The sequence below is a fragment of the Arvicola amphibius genome, chromosome 4, assembly GCF_903992535.2.
Source record: "Arvicola amphibius chromosome 4, mArvAmp1.2, whole genome shotgun sequence".
NCBI classification, from domain to species: Eukaryota; Metazoa; Chordata; class Mammalia; order Rodentia; family Cricetidae; genus Arvicola; species Arvicola amphibius.
The window spans coordinates 55048566-55067253 of record NC_052050.1 but is presented as its reverse complement, the minus strand read 5'-3'; the positions used below and the strand labels follow the sequence as shown (position 1 = coordinate 55067253).

General features: G+C 44.3%; 1 protein-coding gene across 1 annotated transcript in view; it reads right to left on the bottom strand.

The window, feature by feature from the left end:
* The window catches only part of Dnah9 (dynein axonemal heavy chain 9), a 342434-nt gene that overhangs the window by 81946 nt on the left and 241800 nt on the right, over nucleotides 1–18688 (bottom strand). Inside the window, exons 50-51 of the mRNA XM_038324554.1 lie at nucleotides 11566–11991; nucleotides 1879–1998 (exon numbers count right to left, since the gene is read on the bottom strand). Coding sequence (XP_038180482.1) covers nucleotides 1879–1998; nucleotides 11566–11991 — 546 coding nt within the window. The remainder of the gene's footprint in view (nucleotides 1–1878; nucleotides 1999–11565; nucleotides 11992–18688) is intronic.

Genomic DNA, 18688 nt, shown 5'->3' with positions numbered 1-18688 from the left:
TAACTACAATAGACAAGAGACAGGCCACAGACCACAAACTCGAGACAGGGGAGACATGGGTAAAAATGTGGAGAATTCATACCTATGCTCATTCTTGGTCTAAACTACTTCAAGAGAAAAATCTATTACCTGTCTTTTTTACTTTTTAATTTATTTATTGTTTTTAATTGAGCTATACATTTCCCCCACCTCCTTCCTTCCTCCTCTCTCTATTTTCTGTCTTAATGCAACATCAGAGTAAATAGCAAAAGACACACATGTGGATAAGTGCTTCACCAAACCACGGCTCAGTCCAGTGCTGGCTACAACACATGGCTCCCTAAAGAAATATGGCTGTAGTTGGAATGAGGGAGGAAAGGGATTTATTATAGTTCTCTTCTGTGGGGAGGGTGGTGCTGCAAAGACTCCAGAGTGAAGAGAAATCACACTCAGTAGAAGCTGCTCTCCAGTCTCCGCTGCTGGATGTGAGAGAAACACAAGCCATTAGGGATTTTAAAAGACTACAAATTCTTTGACCTCTCATCAGAAGTGGGATGTCAAAGCCAGGCATGGTGGCTGACTTCCGTAATCCCAAGACTTGCGTGCTTGCAACCAGCCGAGATTGCAGAGTGAGAGCCCATCTCAAGGACAGCAACAACACAGAGCCAGCCACAGGGCAAACATTAGAGCTACCCATCTCCCTCCCTGAATTTGTAACTATTTTAAAGGACTAAGGCACAAGCAACTGACACTGAGCTACATTTTGGTCCCAGGTTTTATGAGAGCACCACACTCCACTTCTGGTCTTTCCGGACACTTACTTGTAGAGTCCCGGGGTAGGGATGGAACATGTCTGATGGCCCTTCTAGAGAGATTTCACGGGGACAGAGAGTGGCCCTTTTGAGTCCACCCTCCCAGCCTTACCTTGTCAAGGTACCTAGCAGGTGAAATTATTCTGGACTCCCAGGCCCAGCCCAATCCCAGGACTGAAGAATCCTGAATTTTTCAGGCATGGAGATCACCCAGTAAGCTAAATTCTACCCAAAGCCCTGCCCTGACAAAACTGAAATATTGTAGGATGGTTAGTGTGGTATTTTTTTTCTTAAACTGTTTGGTTTAATGCATTCCTCTGAAACAAGAAGGGAAGTATCATTAGTCTGAATCTTATAAATAAATGGCCTGGACTCAGCCCTCCAACACTGAGCCCTAGCAGACAAATTCAGGGGACACAAAGTGCCGCTTTAACCCCTTCAGTGCTTTCCTCTAGTTCCCCCTCCCCCCCCCCCCACACACACCAGCTCTCTCCTACCCCAACCAAGGATGGAATATCTACACTTTCTCCTGAGTTAATTTTTTTTGGGGTTGGGTGATTTGTTATATTGTAATAGATACCCTAACAATAAACACCTTTGTCCTGACATTTAGACTTGTTTTCTCAGGAAGGCCAGAGACTTTCTCTCTCCCATATATCCTTAGGTGTACACATAGGTGTCCACGAATAAGGTCACATTGGGAAATGTTCAGAATCAGTCAGTTTCATTCCTTTCTGCTTCGCTGTCCCCAATCTTACAGCTTATGATCAAATATTACATGGACAGGAGCCCTGGAATTGACTCACAAAAGGCTAACTTCCCTGGCCCACGCATATCCACAGAGTACGGCCGTCTAGTGGTCCAGCGTACCTTTCTGTCTAACTACCTCCTTACGGAATCAGCTTTGAACAGAGAAGGCTGAGTAAGTACCCTTACTTGTCAGGTGTCAGGTCCCTGTAGCTCTGCACATTTCGATGCCGCCCCGCCCACCTCCCCAAGGCTAGTCAAAGTCGCCCGGAGTGGAGCTCTTCTTGTCAGTCCCTGGGGCACTTGACAAACTGCTAATGTAATCAGAGCTCAGACTCACCAGGCGGTTCGCAAGGGAGATGGTGCCTGCGGTCACTTCAGCTTCTTGCTGACACCGGAGTTTCTCTGCTGTCGCCTTCTCAAACTTGGCTGTGAGCTTCGCCAGGTTTTCGTTAAGGTGCTGTTGAGGAAGGGACGCAAAGTTGGTCGGTAATTCCAGGCTACCACTAGTGCTTCTGAGATAAGGCTTTATAAAAGGACTCTGAAGGGCATGCTGGGTAGGGGAAGGCCCAGAGACCAAGGGAATGCTGGGTAGAGGAAGGTCCAGAGACTAAGGGCAGCAAGGAAGGGGGTGGAAAGGAAGCCACGTGAAGGGTGACCCCAGAGACAACCTCAGCTTCTTCCTGCAGGGGGAGCCTGGGATGAAAGCCCAGAGATGTCTGATCAAAGCTGAGGAGCGCCTGGCTTGTATAAAGGCAATGAGGTGAGATGGGCATGGAGCAGAGAAAAGGGACAGAAAAAGTCCCACCTCTCCTTGGGGAAAGGGATTCCGGTGAGTTTCACAAGCACAGGTGTTGATGTTGGAGGCAAAAGCAGACCACAACTGGAGAAGCAAGAATATAACTGGGAGACCGGGCGGGGGTGGGGTGGAGGAGGGACATGGGAGTGCCACCTACAGGATGGGCCACACTGGGCTGAGGTTGGGCTGGCCTTCTTTGGCTAGAGCTTACTTAGCCCTCATCTATCCTCCCCCATCATAAAGGGCAGGATGTGTTTTAGAAAAGACATAGCTTCAATTTTTCCTCTGAATTTATCAAGAGTTAAGAACAGAAACATGACACTTGTCACCTTTAGAGTGTCCATTCACATAGGTGAAGACAAAGGGACACATAGCAGATACTCTGCACAAGTCCTGTAATATGTGTGGTAATGGAACTCTAGGCTGCTTTGTGGACCCTTGCTAAGGTGTCTGAGCTCACCCAACTAGCACTTAAAAAGCAGCCAGCATTGGATTAATGATAGTGGACTGAACATACCCATCATCTCTTCTTATCCCCAGGCAATCACTAAAGTTAGTAGGAAGCAATTGCAACAGGCATAATTTCTGCACACCATAGGAATCAACATTAGGAGTGAGAGAGTCCAGCAGATGGTGGAAGACCATGCCAGTGGAGGCGTTGAATAGCTGGAGATGGGCAGAGGAGCCTGTGGCTTCCTCAGGTCACCATGAAGGCTATCTGCAAAGCCTTCACCAACTGGAGATTCTGGAAGTGTGACTGGGTGGGTGGTAAAAAGGAGGACTAACTGGAAGCCTATTGGTATCCCCAACAAGTATCTCTATCCAAATGTAGAAGACAGCATTACCGTGAAGGAGAAATTCTAGCACTTAGGATGCATCCAGCATAGCTCATCTGATCTTAAATAAATCTTATCAGTCAGCCCTGCCTTTATCTGCAGAGACAATCCCAGCTCTTTAAAAAGTTATCTTTAAGTTGTTGATATTTTTGTACTTATATACAGTGCGTGGTGACCGTATTCATTCTATCCGACTATCTTCTCATACCCCTATTCCTACTGGCCCCCTTCTTCATGCTCTCCCCCTCCAGCTTCCATGTCTTTGTAAGTTTTCTACAGCTGCTGTGTGTTTATTAATGCAGTGGCCGTGCCATCGTCTTAACTTCCCCCGAGAAACAAGGGACAGACAGTGTTAGCAAATGCCTACATTAAGGTAAAAAAGAGGAAAGACAGGGCTCCCAATAGCAACAAGAACAGCACTAAAGGCCTCGGGACCAGTTCTCAGAGAGGTCCAAGATGGTTCAGCTATAACACGAGAACAGCATTTTATTAAATGGAGGCGGGAATGAAACCAGTATTGGGAAACACTAGTTTATTGTTAATGTAAACTAACAAGAGTGATTGGAATGCGAGTGAGAAAGGTGAACTCAGGAACTGCACAAGGCTTCAGAAATCTCCCAGTAAGCCTGAGAAAATGAACAGTGGCAGAAAGGTGAGGGAGAATAGAGGACAGAGTTATGAGGTTCAACGTTCAATGTACTTGTAGTGCAGAAGATTACAAAGAGAATGGAAGGGGGATTGCCGGAGAAGAAAACAACAATAGCATGTCAGGGCTGAAGACAGTAGGTCCCCCATGTCAGCATGAATAACATAAAAGAATGGGATATTAGAAACGTGTGATATGAGAAAAAGGGAGCCGTAGTGAGGTGGAAGGAGTTAAGTAAAGATCAAAGTTGGGAAGGGGATAGGGAAGGCAAGAGGGTGGGAGTGGGGTTTATCTCAAACTGGGAAGGCATGAAAAAGCCACGTGGAAACCTACTATTCTATAAGATTATTAAATATATAATTTATGTGTTTATAAATTATTTATACAGTTCTAATTATTAACATACAATTTAAGAATTTGAAAGGAGACACCTTGCATTGGGTGAATAATACTCTTAGAAGCCATTGGTTATTAAGGGAAAATCGAAATGCCCTCCTAAGAGCCATTGATCAGGCAGGCCACAGGGACCATCCACAACAACGCAGGCTATTGCCATTTCTCTTTATTGCACACTAGAACTAGATGGTGAGACCCTAGTGCTGAAGATACCATGAACTTTGTAGGCTGAAGAGTGTCAAGCTCTAACTGACCTGGAAGCTTCCTCCCGGCTGGCCAGCTTTCAGAGTCCTAGAAGGTGCCAAGAAGACTGCTGGGAGGGAAAAATCACTGGTACTCTTACCCAGCTGTGAACTTTTCAAACTACAACAACCTGCGAAACAAGATGCACCCACTGGCGCAATAATGGCATGGCTGCTGTGGGGGTGGCCAGCTGCCTTCTGATTGGATCTGAGGCCCACTCCACAGGAGGGAATGCATACCTTGGACTGTAAGCCTGGGTAAAACCCCAGGTCGGAGGAGGTCATAGGTTCTGGGGGAGGGGAGCTACTGCTGTTGTTTTGCTGAATGGACATGCTGTTGAATTATCTTCTAAATATTTATGTTTGTGCTCATGGATTATGGGGTGCTTAAGCTTGGTCAGAGAAGCTTCTATTTGTGGTGGGTGGTGGTCAACACAGAGACTCTTAACCGAGTGACTGATGAGTAATGAGCCCTAAAAGGGACATTGACTGTACCTCCTCTGGGACTCAGGGAACACAGCAGAAGGGGTGTGTGTGTGTGTGTGTGTGTGTGTGTGTGTGTGTGTGTGTGCACGCGTGCATGCTGACACAGGGAGGCAGAATATAAAAGCCAGAAGATGGGCAATTGTGCTGATTGTCTTCTGGATGTGACACGGTAATTCTACTTGAACTCAGAGCAGCTGTGGTTACCTGCACAGGGTCTGTCTGAGACTGAGCCTGTCATCATTTTACCATGAATGAGAGAGGGGCTGGTGAGGCTCCACCCTTCTCTGATGGTCTATTGTTAGTTAATGGTTCCTGGGGGAGGAACCATTTTCTTCAACAATGTAGCCACTGGTAAGTGTCCCATGCCAGTAAATAACCCCACCTATGCTCATAGTTAAACTCAATGGGCCAGGCACACAAACACATGCACAGAAGTAGGATCGGGGAGCAGGAAGGTTTCAGTGGAAAAAAGAGAGCTAAGAAAGGCAATAAGAAATATGCTAAAATGATCAACATTTATCGATGCAAGTATGAAATTGTAAAGAAATAATAAAGAATGAAAGCTAAGTGCATCAGTGCTGGGCACCGGATAATAAGAAGGGCAAAGGTGTCTGGAAATGTGGGCAGCACAGGGGGCAGGAGGTTAACAGTTCAGCAGACTAGATCACAGAGTGTTCGGCATTTCAAGGGGAAAAAATGAATAATCCAGATTTCCAGTCTGCAATGTTTTGACTTGGGTTTGTTAGCAAAATAAAGACATGACCAGACTCTAGCTGCAATTTACTTCCCCTTAACCCTTTACTTTCCAGGGAACGTGACTTGAGGGTGGGATACAGCAAAATTAAAACAATAGACCAAGAAAGGAGGCATCATGGGGTTCCGACATCATTGAAACAAGTTCAAGAAATAAATCAGTGGTCCTTACTTACCCTCAACACTGACTGGAGCCCTGAACTAGGAACAAGGGAGACAGATACCAGAGACAATGACCTGATAGAGCACCTGGCTGGGTGGAGAATGGATAAGTAATGGCAGCTACATAAAAGCAAATCATGGATGAAAACCAATAAAGGAAGATAGAAACTCAACGGGGAAAAGAGACTGTTATAAAAAAGGAAGTCAGGAGATAGAGAAAGGTCTCAGTGGTTGAGAGCATTTGTTGCTATTGCAACTGACTCAGGCTTCATTTCCAGCACCTATGTGATAGACCACAACCAGTTGCAACTCCAGTTACAGGGGATTTGACACCTTCTTCTGATCCCTGAGGACAACTGGGTACATGCGTAGTGCATATATATGTAGGCAAACATGCATAACACTTAAAATATTTTTAAAAATAAAATATAGTGTATCACTTAGATCTACTGTGACCAACAGAGATGTTCAGTTAATGTAAATGGAAGTTATTGATTTTTTAAATTTTCATGAATCAGTCTATGGGCAGAGATACTTAGTTTTGGTTACAGAAGCCAATGTAGATAGTTTTGGCCATGGCAATCACAAGACAGAAATAAGATTATGATGACAGAAGTAGGGATACAGGAGGATGAGAGAAGAGCAGAAGTTTGGGATGTTGACAGTTTCATCCTGAAAGATGAGGCTGCCAGGGAGCTACCTCCATGCAATGGAGCAAGAAGTAAAAGAAGATGCCGTCTAAAACCAGTTGTCATAAATTTTCTGGGAAGATGTCAAAATCAACAACTTAGACAAGTCAGGAGTCTGACTAAGACCTAGGGAGCAGAAATATCAGTCGAGCATAAGGACAGAAGTTGAATGTTCCAATGAACAGAACAAGAAGATGCTGAGAACCAGCTGGACACGAGTCCAGTCTTAGGAAATAGGCACGGATGGGGCTGACAACAAAATGCAACGCAGCCATTCGCTCCAATACGAAGACATTAGCTAACTGCAGGCAGTGAATGATATAGAGGAATCTTTTGATTACTTGTCTCATGGCCAGAAATCAGATTTTTACGTACATTTTCTGATATTTTCAATATTAGCAACTGTCTTAGTCACTGTTCTACTAATATGAAGAGACACGATAACCCAGGGAACTCTTTCTTATAAAAGAAAGCATTTTATTGGGGGCTTGCTTACAGTTTCAAAGGTTTAGTTCATTATCATCATGACAGGGAGCATGGGGGCAAGCAGGTGTGGTGCTGGAGAAGTAGCTGAGAGCTCTGCATCCTGATGTGTAGGCAGCAGGATGTGTGTGTGTGTGTGTGTGTGTGTGGTGTGTGTGTGTGTGTGGAGAAAGAGAGAGAGTTGTAGTGCTATTTCATTTATATTTTAATAAATGATCCTTGCCTGAATATCAGAATGCAAAACTGCCACACTAGTCAGCCACACAGGCCAGGCAGTGGTGGCACACACCTTTAATCCCAACAGCCACACTGGTTAGCATAGAGGCTGGGCAGTAGTGGTGCACACACGCCCTTAATCCCAGCACTAGAGAGGAATATAGGGTGGGATGAGACAGGAACTCATGCTCTCTCAGTCTGAAGAGCTCTCTAATGGTTTGGCTGCTTTGCTTTTCTGATCTTCAGGTTGAACCCCAATATCTGTCTCTGGGTTTTTATTATTCATGCTACAGAGAGGACACTGGGTGCCTGGCATGGGCTTTTGAAACCCTAAAGCCCACACCCAGTGACACACTTCACCAAAGCCACACCTCCCAATCCTTCTCAAATAGTGCCGCTGCCTGATGACTAACCATTTAAATACAGAAGCCTATGGGAGTCATTCTTATCCAGGCCTCCATAACAACTGTGGAGTAGGCTTTGAGGTTCCAAAAGTCCATGCCAGTCCCAGTCTCTCTCCCTCTCCCTGGGACCAGCAGATCAGGGTGCAAAGTTCTCAGCCACTACTCTAGCACCATGCCTGTCTGCTCCCTGTCATGGTGATCATGAGCTAACTCTCTAAACTGTAAGCCAGCCCCCAGTTAAATGCTTTCTTTTGTAAGAGTTGCTTTGGTCATGGTGTCTCTCCACAGTGACAGAGTACTAACTAAGACATAACAACTTATATCATCTGCAAATATAAGATAGAGGCCTGAGAAGACAGTTCAGCTGCTATGTAGCAGGCTCCGAGATGGCCTTAACTGTTCAAAGCAGATCCAAGAATTAAAAGAGGACCCTTGTTTCTTATGAAGATCTTCCTCTACCATTTGATATTTTCCCTGCTCTATGAAAATATCCAACTTGTTCTTATTGATGCATTGTAAATTGTAATGTCAATATATGCTTATTGCAGAAAATGAAAACTAGATGATCAAACAAAAACCATCCACCATTTAGAGACCAAACACTGTAAACAAAGTGTGTGTGTGTGTGTGTGTGTGTGTGTGTGTGAGAGAGAGAGAGAGAGAGAGAGAGAGAGAGAGAGAGAGAGAGAGAGAGTGGGTATACACATTTGAAAGTGTGAACATACATGTATGAATGGAGAAGGCTGTAGTGACCTCAGCAGCATCTGGAGAGGCATCTCCTTGTCCCAGGTGGGCTTCCATGAAAAGGATACGTGCTGCCTCTTTCTCTCTGACGTAGTAGGAAGCATGTGGTCATGTTCTTGGACTATTAATAGGTGAATGTATAAGCACAGGAAGGAAAGGAGCTTGTTAAAAGCCGAAAATATTGTGGCTGAAAAGAAACGTTTCCTATGGTAGCCAATTGTTCTTAGCTCATTCATCTTACATTTCCAGGTTGAGTTGGCCCGTCATGTGAATTGACTGCTGGAAAGGTATAAATATTTTAAAAACATCCCCTCTGTACCAAATGTTCCTTTAGTTAAAATAACTGGAGTAAAATGTCTTTTAAAATTCAGTTCTTTATACTTTTCTGGGAGAGACTGAACAATATAAAAATTGTTAGGAAGTCTGTCCCCTGCCTTTCCCCCAAAGCTGCAATGGGGTTGCTAAGGTGTTTTGTACTAGTGGAAGGCTGGTTATGGCCATTACCACCTGCTCTAAGGAAATGGTCCATGAATACCCAGGTTTAGAATGAAGGTATTTAGAGGAGATTTGTTTCTTCACCCAAGTTATTATTGCTATTTATCAAGATGTCATAGATTGACCCTCTTAAATATGTTAGCATGAGCTATGTCCCCAGACCCAAAGATTTATACACAGAGAGGCAGTTTGCAACGATCTTCCACCTAGAGTTTTCATGTGCCTATTGTCACCTGACCATCAATAAATCCGTGCCACATGAGATGTACAGCACATCTACAATGTGTAAAACATCCTCAGTGTGTAAAACCTGCTTTATCATCCCTACACAATCGCAGCAAGAATCATGGTTGCCTGGAGGAATTAGATATCCAGGACATTGGACTGCACTTGATCCTGGCAATAACTGAACTCATATATGTGGTTGGATGTATGTGTGTGTGATTGACAGCACAGGAAGTGGTGGGGGGGACACAACAACAGTGGTGATCATGGTCCCTAAGGCCCTTCTTGCTGTTTTCTTTGTCACAGTGTAGTGAGGAGCTGCAGGCAGGCCTGCTTTTCGTCCCGCCCGGCTTCCACTTGGCTAGCTTTACACGCAAAATAACAACACACAAATTGTGTTCTTTTAAACACTGCCTGCCCCATTAATTTCAGCCTCTTATTAGCTAATTCTCATATCTCTTACTTTAACCCATATCTAATAATCTATGTAACACCACGAATGGTGTCTTACTGGGAAAGATCCAGCATGTCTGACCTGGTGGCTGGCTCCATCGCATCTGGCTCCCTGAGGAGAGGCACGGCAGTCTGCCCCAGAGAGGTGAGGCATGGCAATTTATCTCACTTAGGAGAGGCGTGGCATCTGACTGAGCCATCTACCTCATTTCCTTCTTCCTGTTCTGTCTACTCCACCTACCTAAGGGCTGGCCCATTAAATGAGCCAGGCAGTTTGTTTATTAGCCAATGAGAATCCTCCATTATTACAGGCTGCCTCTGGATCCACACATGGTTGTCTTCCATCCCCAGGATAATCCCTAAAGGCAGATACTATTATCCTGTCTGCTTTCCTTCAGAGAGCTACTCTGAAGATACAAGAAGTAAATATTACAGTTGAGAGCGAAGACAAGGTCTGTTGAGATGGACACACTACTTATTTATTTGTAAAATTTTAAATAATTTTTTCACATAATATATTTTGATCATATTCTTCCCTCTCTCCTGACTTCTCTCAGGTTCTTTTTACCTCCCTAGACAAGCCAACTTCATTTCTTTTTCCCTCTCTCATTCTCTTAGAAAAAAGCAAAACAGGAAAAACAACTAAAATCAGTTGAATGAAAAAAAATAGCAAAACAAATGAAAAAAGTGGACAAAACCCACAAAACATGACTTGAGTTCATTTTCTGATGGCCAGCTTGGCTCACCCTGGAGTGTGGCTGTTATACCCAGTGACACCTAGGGAAAACTCGTTCTCCCTTTCCCAGTAGGTCTCTGTAGCTAATAGCTTCCTGGCTAGGTGTGGGACTTCACAGAGAAGGACAGATTTTCAGCTATGCTACCTTCTGATGACTACCCTCTCACTTTGCTAATTTTTAATCTTCTTTTTGGCTAAAATTCTAGCCTAGGGCATCATGTGTGCTAGAGAAGAACTCTAGAAAGCTGCCTGCGCTCTACCCAGCCGGGCAGCATCCATTTCAATGGTAAAAGTGAAACTGTTCTCTCTCTAGAACAGTAGTTCCTAACCCTCCTAATCCTGCGGCCCTTTAATACAGTTCTTCATGTTGCAGTGACCCCCCCAACCATAAAATTATTTCCATTGATACTTCACAACTGCCATTTTGCTGCTGTTGTGAATTGTGATATAAATATACGATACGCAGGATATCTGCTATGTAACTCCTGTGGAAGGGCTATTCGACCCCCAGGTTGAGAACTGCTGCTCTAGTCGGTATAAAACTACCCCTCGCACCTGAGTGAAACAGGCTTAATGATGTATGGTGTTTGTAAATGCTAACAAACCTCACATGGGGCAAGGACCACACTTAACTCTCATTATGTAGCCCAGGCTGGCCTCAAACTCATGATAGCCTCATCTCCAGCCTCCTGAGTGCTGGGACTGCATCATGATGACTTGTTTTGAAATACTTCATAGGACAATGAGGTTCTCACACACCCTCTTCACATGGCAGAAAGTGGGGGAGACTGACAGTTGGTCAGAGGTGAAGTCAAGACAGTTCTAACCACATTTCAGGGGAGAAGGGAACCTCAAAGCCTTAGCCTTTTGCTCTTTCCTCTCGAAAGCACAACAGCATCGAACTCATATTTGACTGATGAGGGAGCAGTCGGAATGCCACTGATGCTACTTTTGGTCTGCTGTGTGTCTCTGGGTCACTTCTTTCCTCATAGGAGATCAGTACGTGCCCAGCCCCCTTTTGTGCCCAGAGCTATGTACCGATTGCCCAGTGGGTTTTTCTTGTTTAGTCTATGTGTGTTGGAGAAAGAAATGTAAAAACTGTCCCGGTGGAAAAGGGATGAAATTTTGCACGGACCTTGGATTTCTCCTTAGGCATTGTATTGTCAGGTTCTGGCAGTGGTCAGAGGGTGCTGTGCATTCTATAGGTTGACAGTGTTGGGCGGCCGGGGCGGGGGGGGGGGGGAGGTTCTAGGGTCACTTACAGCGATCTTGGCTTTGATGGCTGCCAGTTTCTCCTGGGCAGCTGCGAGGTCTGAGGTGGCTTTGTTCAAAGCTTGGCGCTTTGGTTCCACGTCACAGAAGACCTCGTAGAACCTCACGATGTTTATGACCCAAGAGCAGAGGCCCGCAGCTGCGTAGGACTTGGTGGCCACCAGCTCCGGGTTGAACGCAGGGTCTTGGAGATAGGGCCTGATGGCTTTGAGGCAATTCTCATGGATGTTTTCCTTGTCGAAGTGGATTAGGGAATCCAGGAAGCTGTCTACCTTGGCCATGGCGATCTTGGCAGCCTTCCAGCTGCGGTCCTTGGGCACCTTGCCCCCTGGGGCCATGAGTACCATTACTGCAGCGCTGACATTGCTGACGGCCAGAGGCGGGGAACCAAATGTCTTCAGCTCTGTCAGGTTGGTCTGAGAAGAGAGGAGGAAGCTGTTAGAGGAAAATGGATGAGTTCTCTTTGTCCTGGGCCGCTAATGGAGTTAGGCTGTGGAGTGATCAATCTGAAAGGGTTGCTTTGAAGCCTGCAGCAGCCCTCTGAATTTTAAATATCATGACTCATCAAAGGGAAAACAGAGTGACTCCCGAGTGACTGCAGACTTCCCTGAATGGTTACCAGAGACTCAGCTATGTCCCTCCAGCACGAAGTGACTTACGGCCCATTAGAAACACACCATTATTTCACATCTAGCTGAGAAATAAAAGGCTGCCAATATACTCTGAAACATGCAGCATGACATGAATAAAAGATAAGGTTATTATAAATTAATTTCCATCTTGGATTGAAGAGGATCGCACTGAAACTCAACTGTTTTTTTTTTCTTCCTTTAATTAAACTGCTGTCTTCCCTGAGCTCATTCTAAATACACTTGACTGTCCTGAATGCATAGTGGGGTTTCTGCCAAGAAATAAATCAGACAGAAAGCCAGAGGTGGCCTGAGAGTCAGCTGCCTCTGACTGGTCCCAGGTGTGTCCTTTGCTACAGAAAGATGTTGACCTTGACCCCAGACCTTGGGTGCCTTCATCTATAACCCGGAAGTGTTGACTCTGACACTTAGGCTCCCCAGCTCTTGGTGTGCTCCTCTATAACCTGGATTCGGAACATCACTCACCTGGACATAAAATTGTGGCTGCCAGGGATGAGCATGTGAAGTTGATTCAAGGCAGGCTGTAGCATTGACTGAGAAGGACCAGAAAGCCTATTTTTGCAATGGTATGGGGAGGATCTTATTTCAAAGTTTAAGACCTGGAAATTAACTTGAACTGTTCTGGAGATTGTAAACTCACAGTGAGTGGGGGCGGGTGTTAGTCTGGTATCTGAAAGAGGTGTGGGGGGAGATGCCGCATTTACTTCTTTTCAAATTAAAAAATTGCTTTTAATTGAAAAATAATTACATCACTTCCTCCTTCCCTTTCCTCCCTCCAACCTCTCTCAGTTCCTTTCCCTCAGAATCTTCCCGCAACCCCTGTCAAGTTGACATCCTCTTTTTCTTTGATTATATTTGTGTGTGTGTGTGTATGTGTGTAAACATACATAAATAGAACCTGCTGATGAGCCCCTTTATTGGTTGTCCAGTCCAGAGTTGTCAGCCTTGAAGCCATATACACACAAACACCAGAAATGGACTCAATAGGTTACATTCACTCTTGAACTCTTTTCATATTAGATCATGACGTTCTTGGCAGCAGGAGTAAACAACAGCACAAACACAAGTGGGTGCTAGCATGGGTGGGGACATGTCTCGAGGAGCTGAGGGAGGGTACAGTAAGGAAACACAAACTGGAGCAAGAATCTTCACCCCCTAAATTAGCGAATTAGGCATAGTCAATGGATGGAACAGAAAACATGTATGAAGATACAGGAGGTGAAGAACCCAGATCTTGTGCTGCTGTGATTTCAATGGAATACATCCCAACCTGTTTCATATCCATATTTATCTACCAGTCAATGGTGATTGTGTTGGTCTAAGAGACAAAACCCCACCGGAGTTGAGATGGGCTTTCTTTTATGACTCACTGGTGTAGGAAGGGTGGGGAATGGGTGTTCACAGGGAACTCTGGCTATTTTCCTGGCCCTGGGTCTCTTTGTGGGGGTTCATTTTTGCATATTGATTTGCTCATGTTGCCAGGCACTTGGCCCACCTCTCTGGACTCTCTGCCCTGGGACTCTTTCCCTCATTCTCCTTCAGATTCTCAATGCTTCCTGCTGGGATTTGGAAATGTCCCTCAAAGTCTAAAACTGAGCTCCAAAGGAGCCTAGTGGGAAGCACCTGGCTTAACAGGGGCGTGGCCTCGAAGAGGCTTCTGGGATTCTAGCCCCTTCTCTTCTTTGGCTGGAGGTGTAAACACTTGCTCCTACAATGATGCACCACCCTTGACAGAGACCTGATCTTGCTCAGGAGCCACCAGAAACATAAGCCTGAACAAACCTGTCTTTACTACAAGTAGCCAGTGTGAGGTATTTATAATAGTGCCTCAACACTGACTAGACACTTCCTTTTGGGGGCCATTGACTTATGAAGCTCTTTTCTATCTCAAGATCTCTATAAGAATGGTTGTTCCCAAGGCATTTGTATGACCAATGCCACCCCGCTCCTCAAGATCTTAATTCTAACATTCTCTACTCAGAGAGACTCTACCCACCAACCTCTTCTCCTTCCTCTTTTCCTATCTTAGTACCATGGTGATTTTCTTCAGAAGACTTACCGCAACCTGAAACGGTTACTTCATCCTAGTCAACTGACCCCTGTTGAACCTGATTTCCTCTGCTCAAAAGAAACTTCTCTCTAGCAGACACTCATCAGATTGGACATGGAATGGTTGAATGGGGTGAGGGAGTGATGGCAGCTCAGCTCACATCCTTAGCTTTGCAAGCAGAAGGCTAAAGGCTTTGACGCTGATGGAAGTCAACACTTGAAAATGCCTCGGAGAAGATCTTGTTTAGTTAGGGATAGATCTTAAGCCAGCTGCCACAGGGCAGACGGTTCTAGGATAACAAGGAAGAACCCAAGGTTGGAAGGAACATTTCTCAGGAAGAAGTAGACACTATTTTCAGTGAACACACGTTAGGAGCACTTGGCTCCACACCACTCCTGTCTTGTGCGACAGATGAGAGGAATCCATCTCTCTGGAGCACTGGGGCAGGAGTCAAACATCATTAGAGTACTGTGAACACTGCTAAAGCATTGCTAATGTTTCTTAATGGTAACGACAGGCTTTTATTATAAGTACCTTCTCTTTCTTTAGTGTGTGTGTTTATATGTGTGTGTGTGCTTTCAATTAAACTTGGCTGAGTGCTCAGACCTTGATTTTCTTGCCTTTTAAATCTTTAAGTCAATGGGGGAAATATTCCTGCAGTCCTCACCACTATGGCATCTGAAGCAGGACCCTTCATTTGGAGAAATGACTGCTGTGCCCCCTTTCTGGCTAAGTAAGATAATGCCACCTTCTGTACCACAGAAACCATCTGGCCCCTTCGCCTCTGCTCCCCGCTGCCTGCCCTAGCAGTCTGTTTCTCTGTTCCACATTTTCCTTCACAGCATCTGCTATGTTTTACAACTCTGGATAAAATAGCATTATTTAGTTCATGGTCTCCCACGTCTGCTACGATTTAAGCTTCCTAGAAGTAGAACTATTACTTCTGTAAGGTAAAGGGGCCAGCCAAAGAAATGCACACTGATCCTGAGACCTGAGTCAATTTATTGGCCCTGCAACCAGAGCCAAAAGGTTTAAAAGGGCCAGTCAAACAAACACACCTTGGCCCTGAAATCAGAGCCAAAGAAACACACCCTGCCCCTGACCAACTCAGCAGGAAAACCAACCAGTCCCTGAGCATGAAATCCAGCCAATCTTCGAGCTTATCCAAGCTCAGGGATTGAAATCTGACCAATTCCCACCTTGAAAATCTTCATCCTGGAAAAACCCTACCCCTTAGAAGCCCTATCTAAGCCTTGTACCTGTTCAGTTTGGAGCTGCCTTTTCCTACCCTGGCAGAGGCAGCCCCTCTTGAGTGAACAAAACAATGATGAGATTAATGTGATTATTATATTTTAAAGCATTTTAAACATTTATTTGCATATGTATGTGTATGTGTAGTGTGAGTTCTGTTTTCCCACCATGTGGATACCAGGGCTCAAACTTGGGTTGTCAGGCTTGGTAGCAAGGGCTTTTACTTTCCGAGCCATCTTGCTGACCCCTTCATACTGAGAGGAAAACCACATACGACAGTACTGACGGTATGTAGAATTGCTGGCATATGAGGATTCCACTGTAGCTAAGGAGGTATGGGGAGGCCCCCTTTGAAGCCCAACATTTCAGTCAAGATGTAAGGGGTGGGAAGGAGCAGCTTTGCAGAGATATTTAGGAGTTGGGTGGAAGCTGATGAGTCAGCCTTTTGGAAGGCCATGGCAAGAACAAACATGGACCAAGCAGCCACACTGGGCTAGGATTCAGACAGGCAATTTCACCATCCTTCCTACCCTCCTTATAATCTCTCCTGTCTCATCCCAGCCCTAGAGCATCCTGCTTGCCGATGCCCCTTCTCTCACCCTACCTCCATTTCCCGGGGACTTTTTAAGCTCTTGGTGTGAACCCAGCTTAGCTCCAGCAATCTGACCCTCTTGGAGACCATTCTCATTCCTTCTATTAATCTCCAATACACAGAAATGCTATTTACCAGAATCCCCCATTGGCCACACCTGGCAGGGACTCAGATAGGTAATTTTCACTATCCTTCCTGTCCTCCATTATGATCTCTCCAGGCCTGCTCTTAACCCTGTAGCATCCTGCTGCAGGTGCTTCTCCTCCCACCTCAACCCCATTTACTAGTGATTCCAGCTCTTGGTACAGATACAGGTTCACTTAGCCCTTCTATCCCCGTCTCTCTAGATATATTCTTTGTTCTACTGAAGTATGCTTGCAGGAGCTCCCCTCCCACCACATCTCAACTCTCTGGTAGGATCCTATCTCTTGGTAGGGAAAGGATCCCCCATCTCTTTCCCACAGCGCCTTCAGCTTTTTCTCCTAGTCCATCACTATTCTTCTCTGCTACCCACCGGTCTTCAGAAGCACTCTCTACCCGGGAACCCACGGCTACCACACTTTTGTAATATTCAAAGAGGACTACAGAAACCACAGAACGGAACACCCACCCAAAAAAGACAAACCAGATGTCAACACCTAGAATCACATCAATTATTCTAACTCCAGATGTCTAGACACCAGCACAAAGCCACAGACATGAGTGAGATGATATGCTACCAACAGAACCCAGTAACCCTACCATAATAGGTCACAAGAAATGTGATGTAGCTGAAGCACAAGACAAGGATTTCAAAATCTCAATTACAAATATGGTCAAGGACTTTAAAGAAGATTTGGATAAATCACTTAATAAAGTCTGTGAAAACACAGAGAAATGGAGTATAATAATGAAAACAGTTCAAGACCTGAAAGCAGAAATAGACTTCCTAAAGAAAACCCAAAATGAAACAAAACAGGAAATGAAACATTTAGGAAATCAAACAAAAATTCAGAGGTAAACCTCAGCAGCAGAGTACAAGACATGGAAGAGAGAACCTTTGGCATTGACAACAAGACAAAATAAATGGATACCTCAGTCAAAGAAAATGTTAAATCTTAAAAAAAACCACAAAAAACAAAAAACCTAGGTACAAAACAGGAAATCTGGGACACTATGAAAAGATCAACTACAAGGATACTAGGGATAGAAAGAGATAAGAAACTAGAGACAAAGATACAGAATATATTTTCAAGACCCCGGAACCTTACTGGTAGGCCACAGCCTCATGGCAATACACAGATTAATAGAAATAGATTAATTCAAGATATAAGAATTATGCAGAAATATGCCTGAGCCATTGGCCAAGCAGTGCTGCAATTAATCTAGTTTCTATGTGATTATTTGAGTCTGGGCAGCCGGGAAATGTAAGAGCAACCTCTGCTTACATAAAGGCAATTTACAGAAAACCTACAGCCAATATTAACCAAAACTGAGAAATGCAAAGCATTCTCACTAAAATCAGGGACAAGTCAGGATTGTCTACTCTTGCCATATTTATTGAAAATAGTACTTGAAATCTTAGCTGGATAGGAAAAGAAGAAGTCAAAGTATCTTTGTTTGCAGATGATATTATTTTATAAATAAAAGACCCCCAAAACTCCACCAGGGCCCTTCTACAGCTGACAAACATTTTCAGTAAAGTAGAAAGATATAAAATTAACACACAAAGATCAGTAGCCTTCCTATACACAGGTGACAAATAGATTACAAATCCAGGAAACACTATCTTTTAGAGCGATATCAAAAATATGTGGGGGTAACTAAACAAGTGAAAGATTTATATAATAAAAACTCTAAGACATTGAAGAAGACATCAGAAGACGGAAAGATCCATGCTCATGGTTCGGCAGGATTACATCCTACCAAAAGCAATCTACAGATTCAGGGCAGACCCCATTAGAATTACTAAACAATTTCCTTACAAATTGAAAACTTTCAGCTTCATATGGACACACAGAAGTTTCAGGATACTTAAAACATTTATGAATGATAAAAGAACTGCTTGGGGTATCAGTATCCCCATCTTAAGACATACCACAGAGCTATAGCATTACACATGGTACTGACTTAAAACCAGATACTGATCAATGGATTAGAACTGAAGACCTAGACACAAGTCCACGGAGCTATGGACAACTGATTTTTGACAAAGAAGCAAAAAAAAAAAAAAAGCACACTGAACAAAAAGTATCTTTAAAAAATGGTGCTTGTCTAACTGGATATTACATGCAGAAGAATGCAAATAGATCTACATTTATCACTATTACCAAAATTGAATTCCAAATGGATGAAGGACCCCAACATAAGGTTAGACCCCTGAAACTGATAGAAGAGAAAGTGGGGAATACTTCTGAACTCACTGGCACAGGAAAAGCCTTTCTGTATGGAGCACCAATAGCACAGGCACCGATAAATGGAACCTCATGAAAATGAAAATCTTCAGTATAGTAAAAAGACACCAATATTCAGGCAAAGCAGCAGACTACGAATGGGAAGATCTTTACTAATTACACATCCTAAAAGGGTTT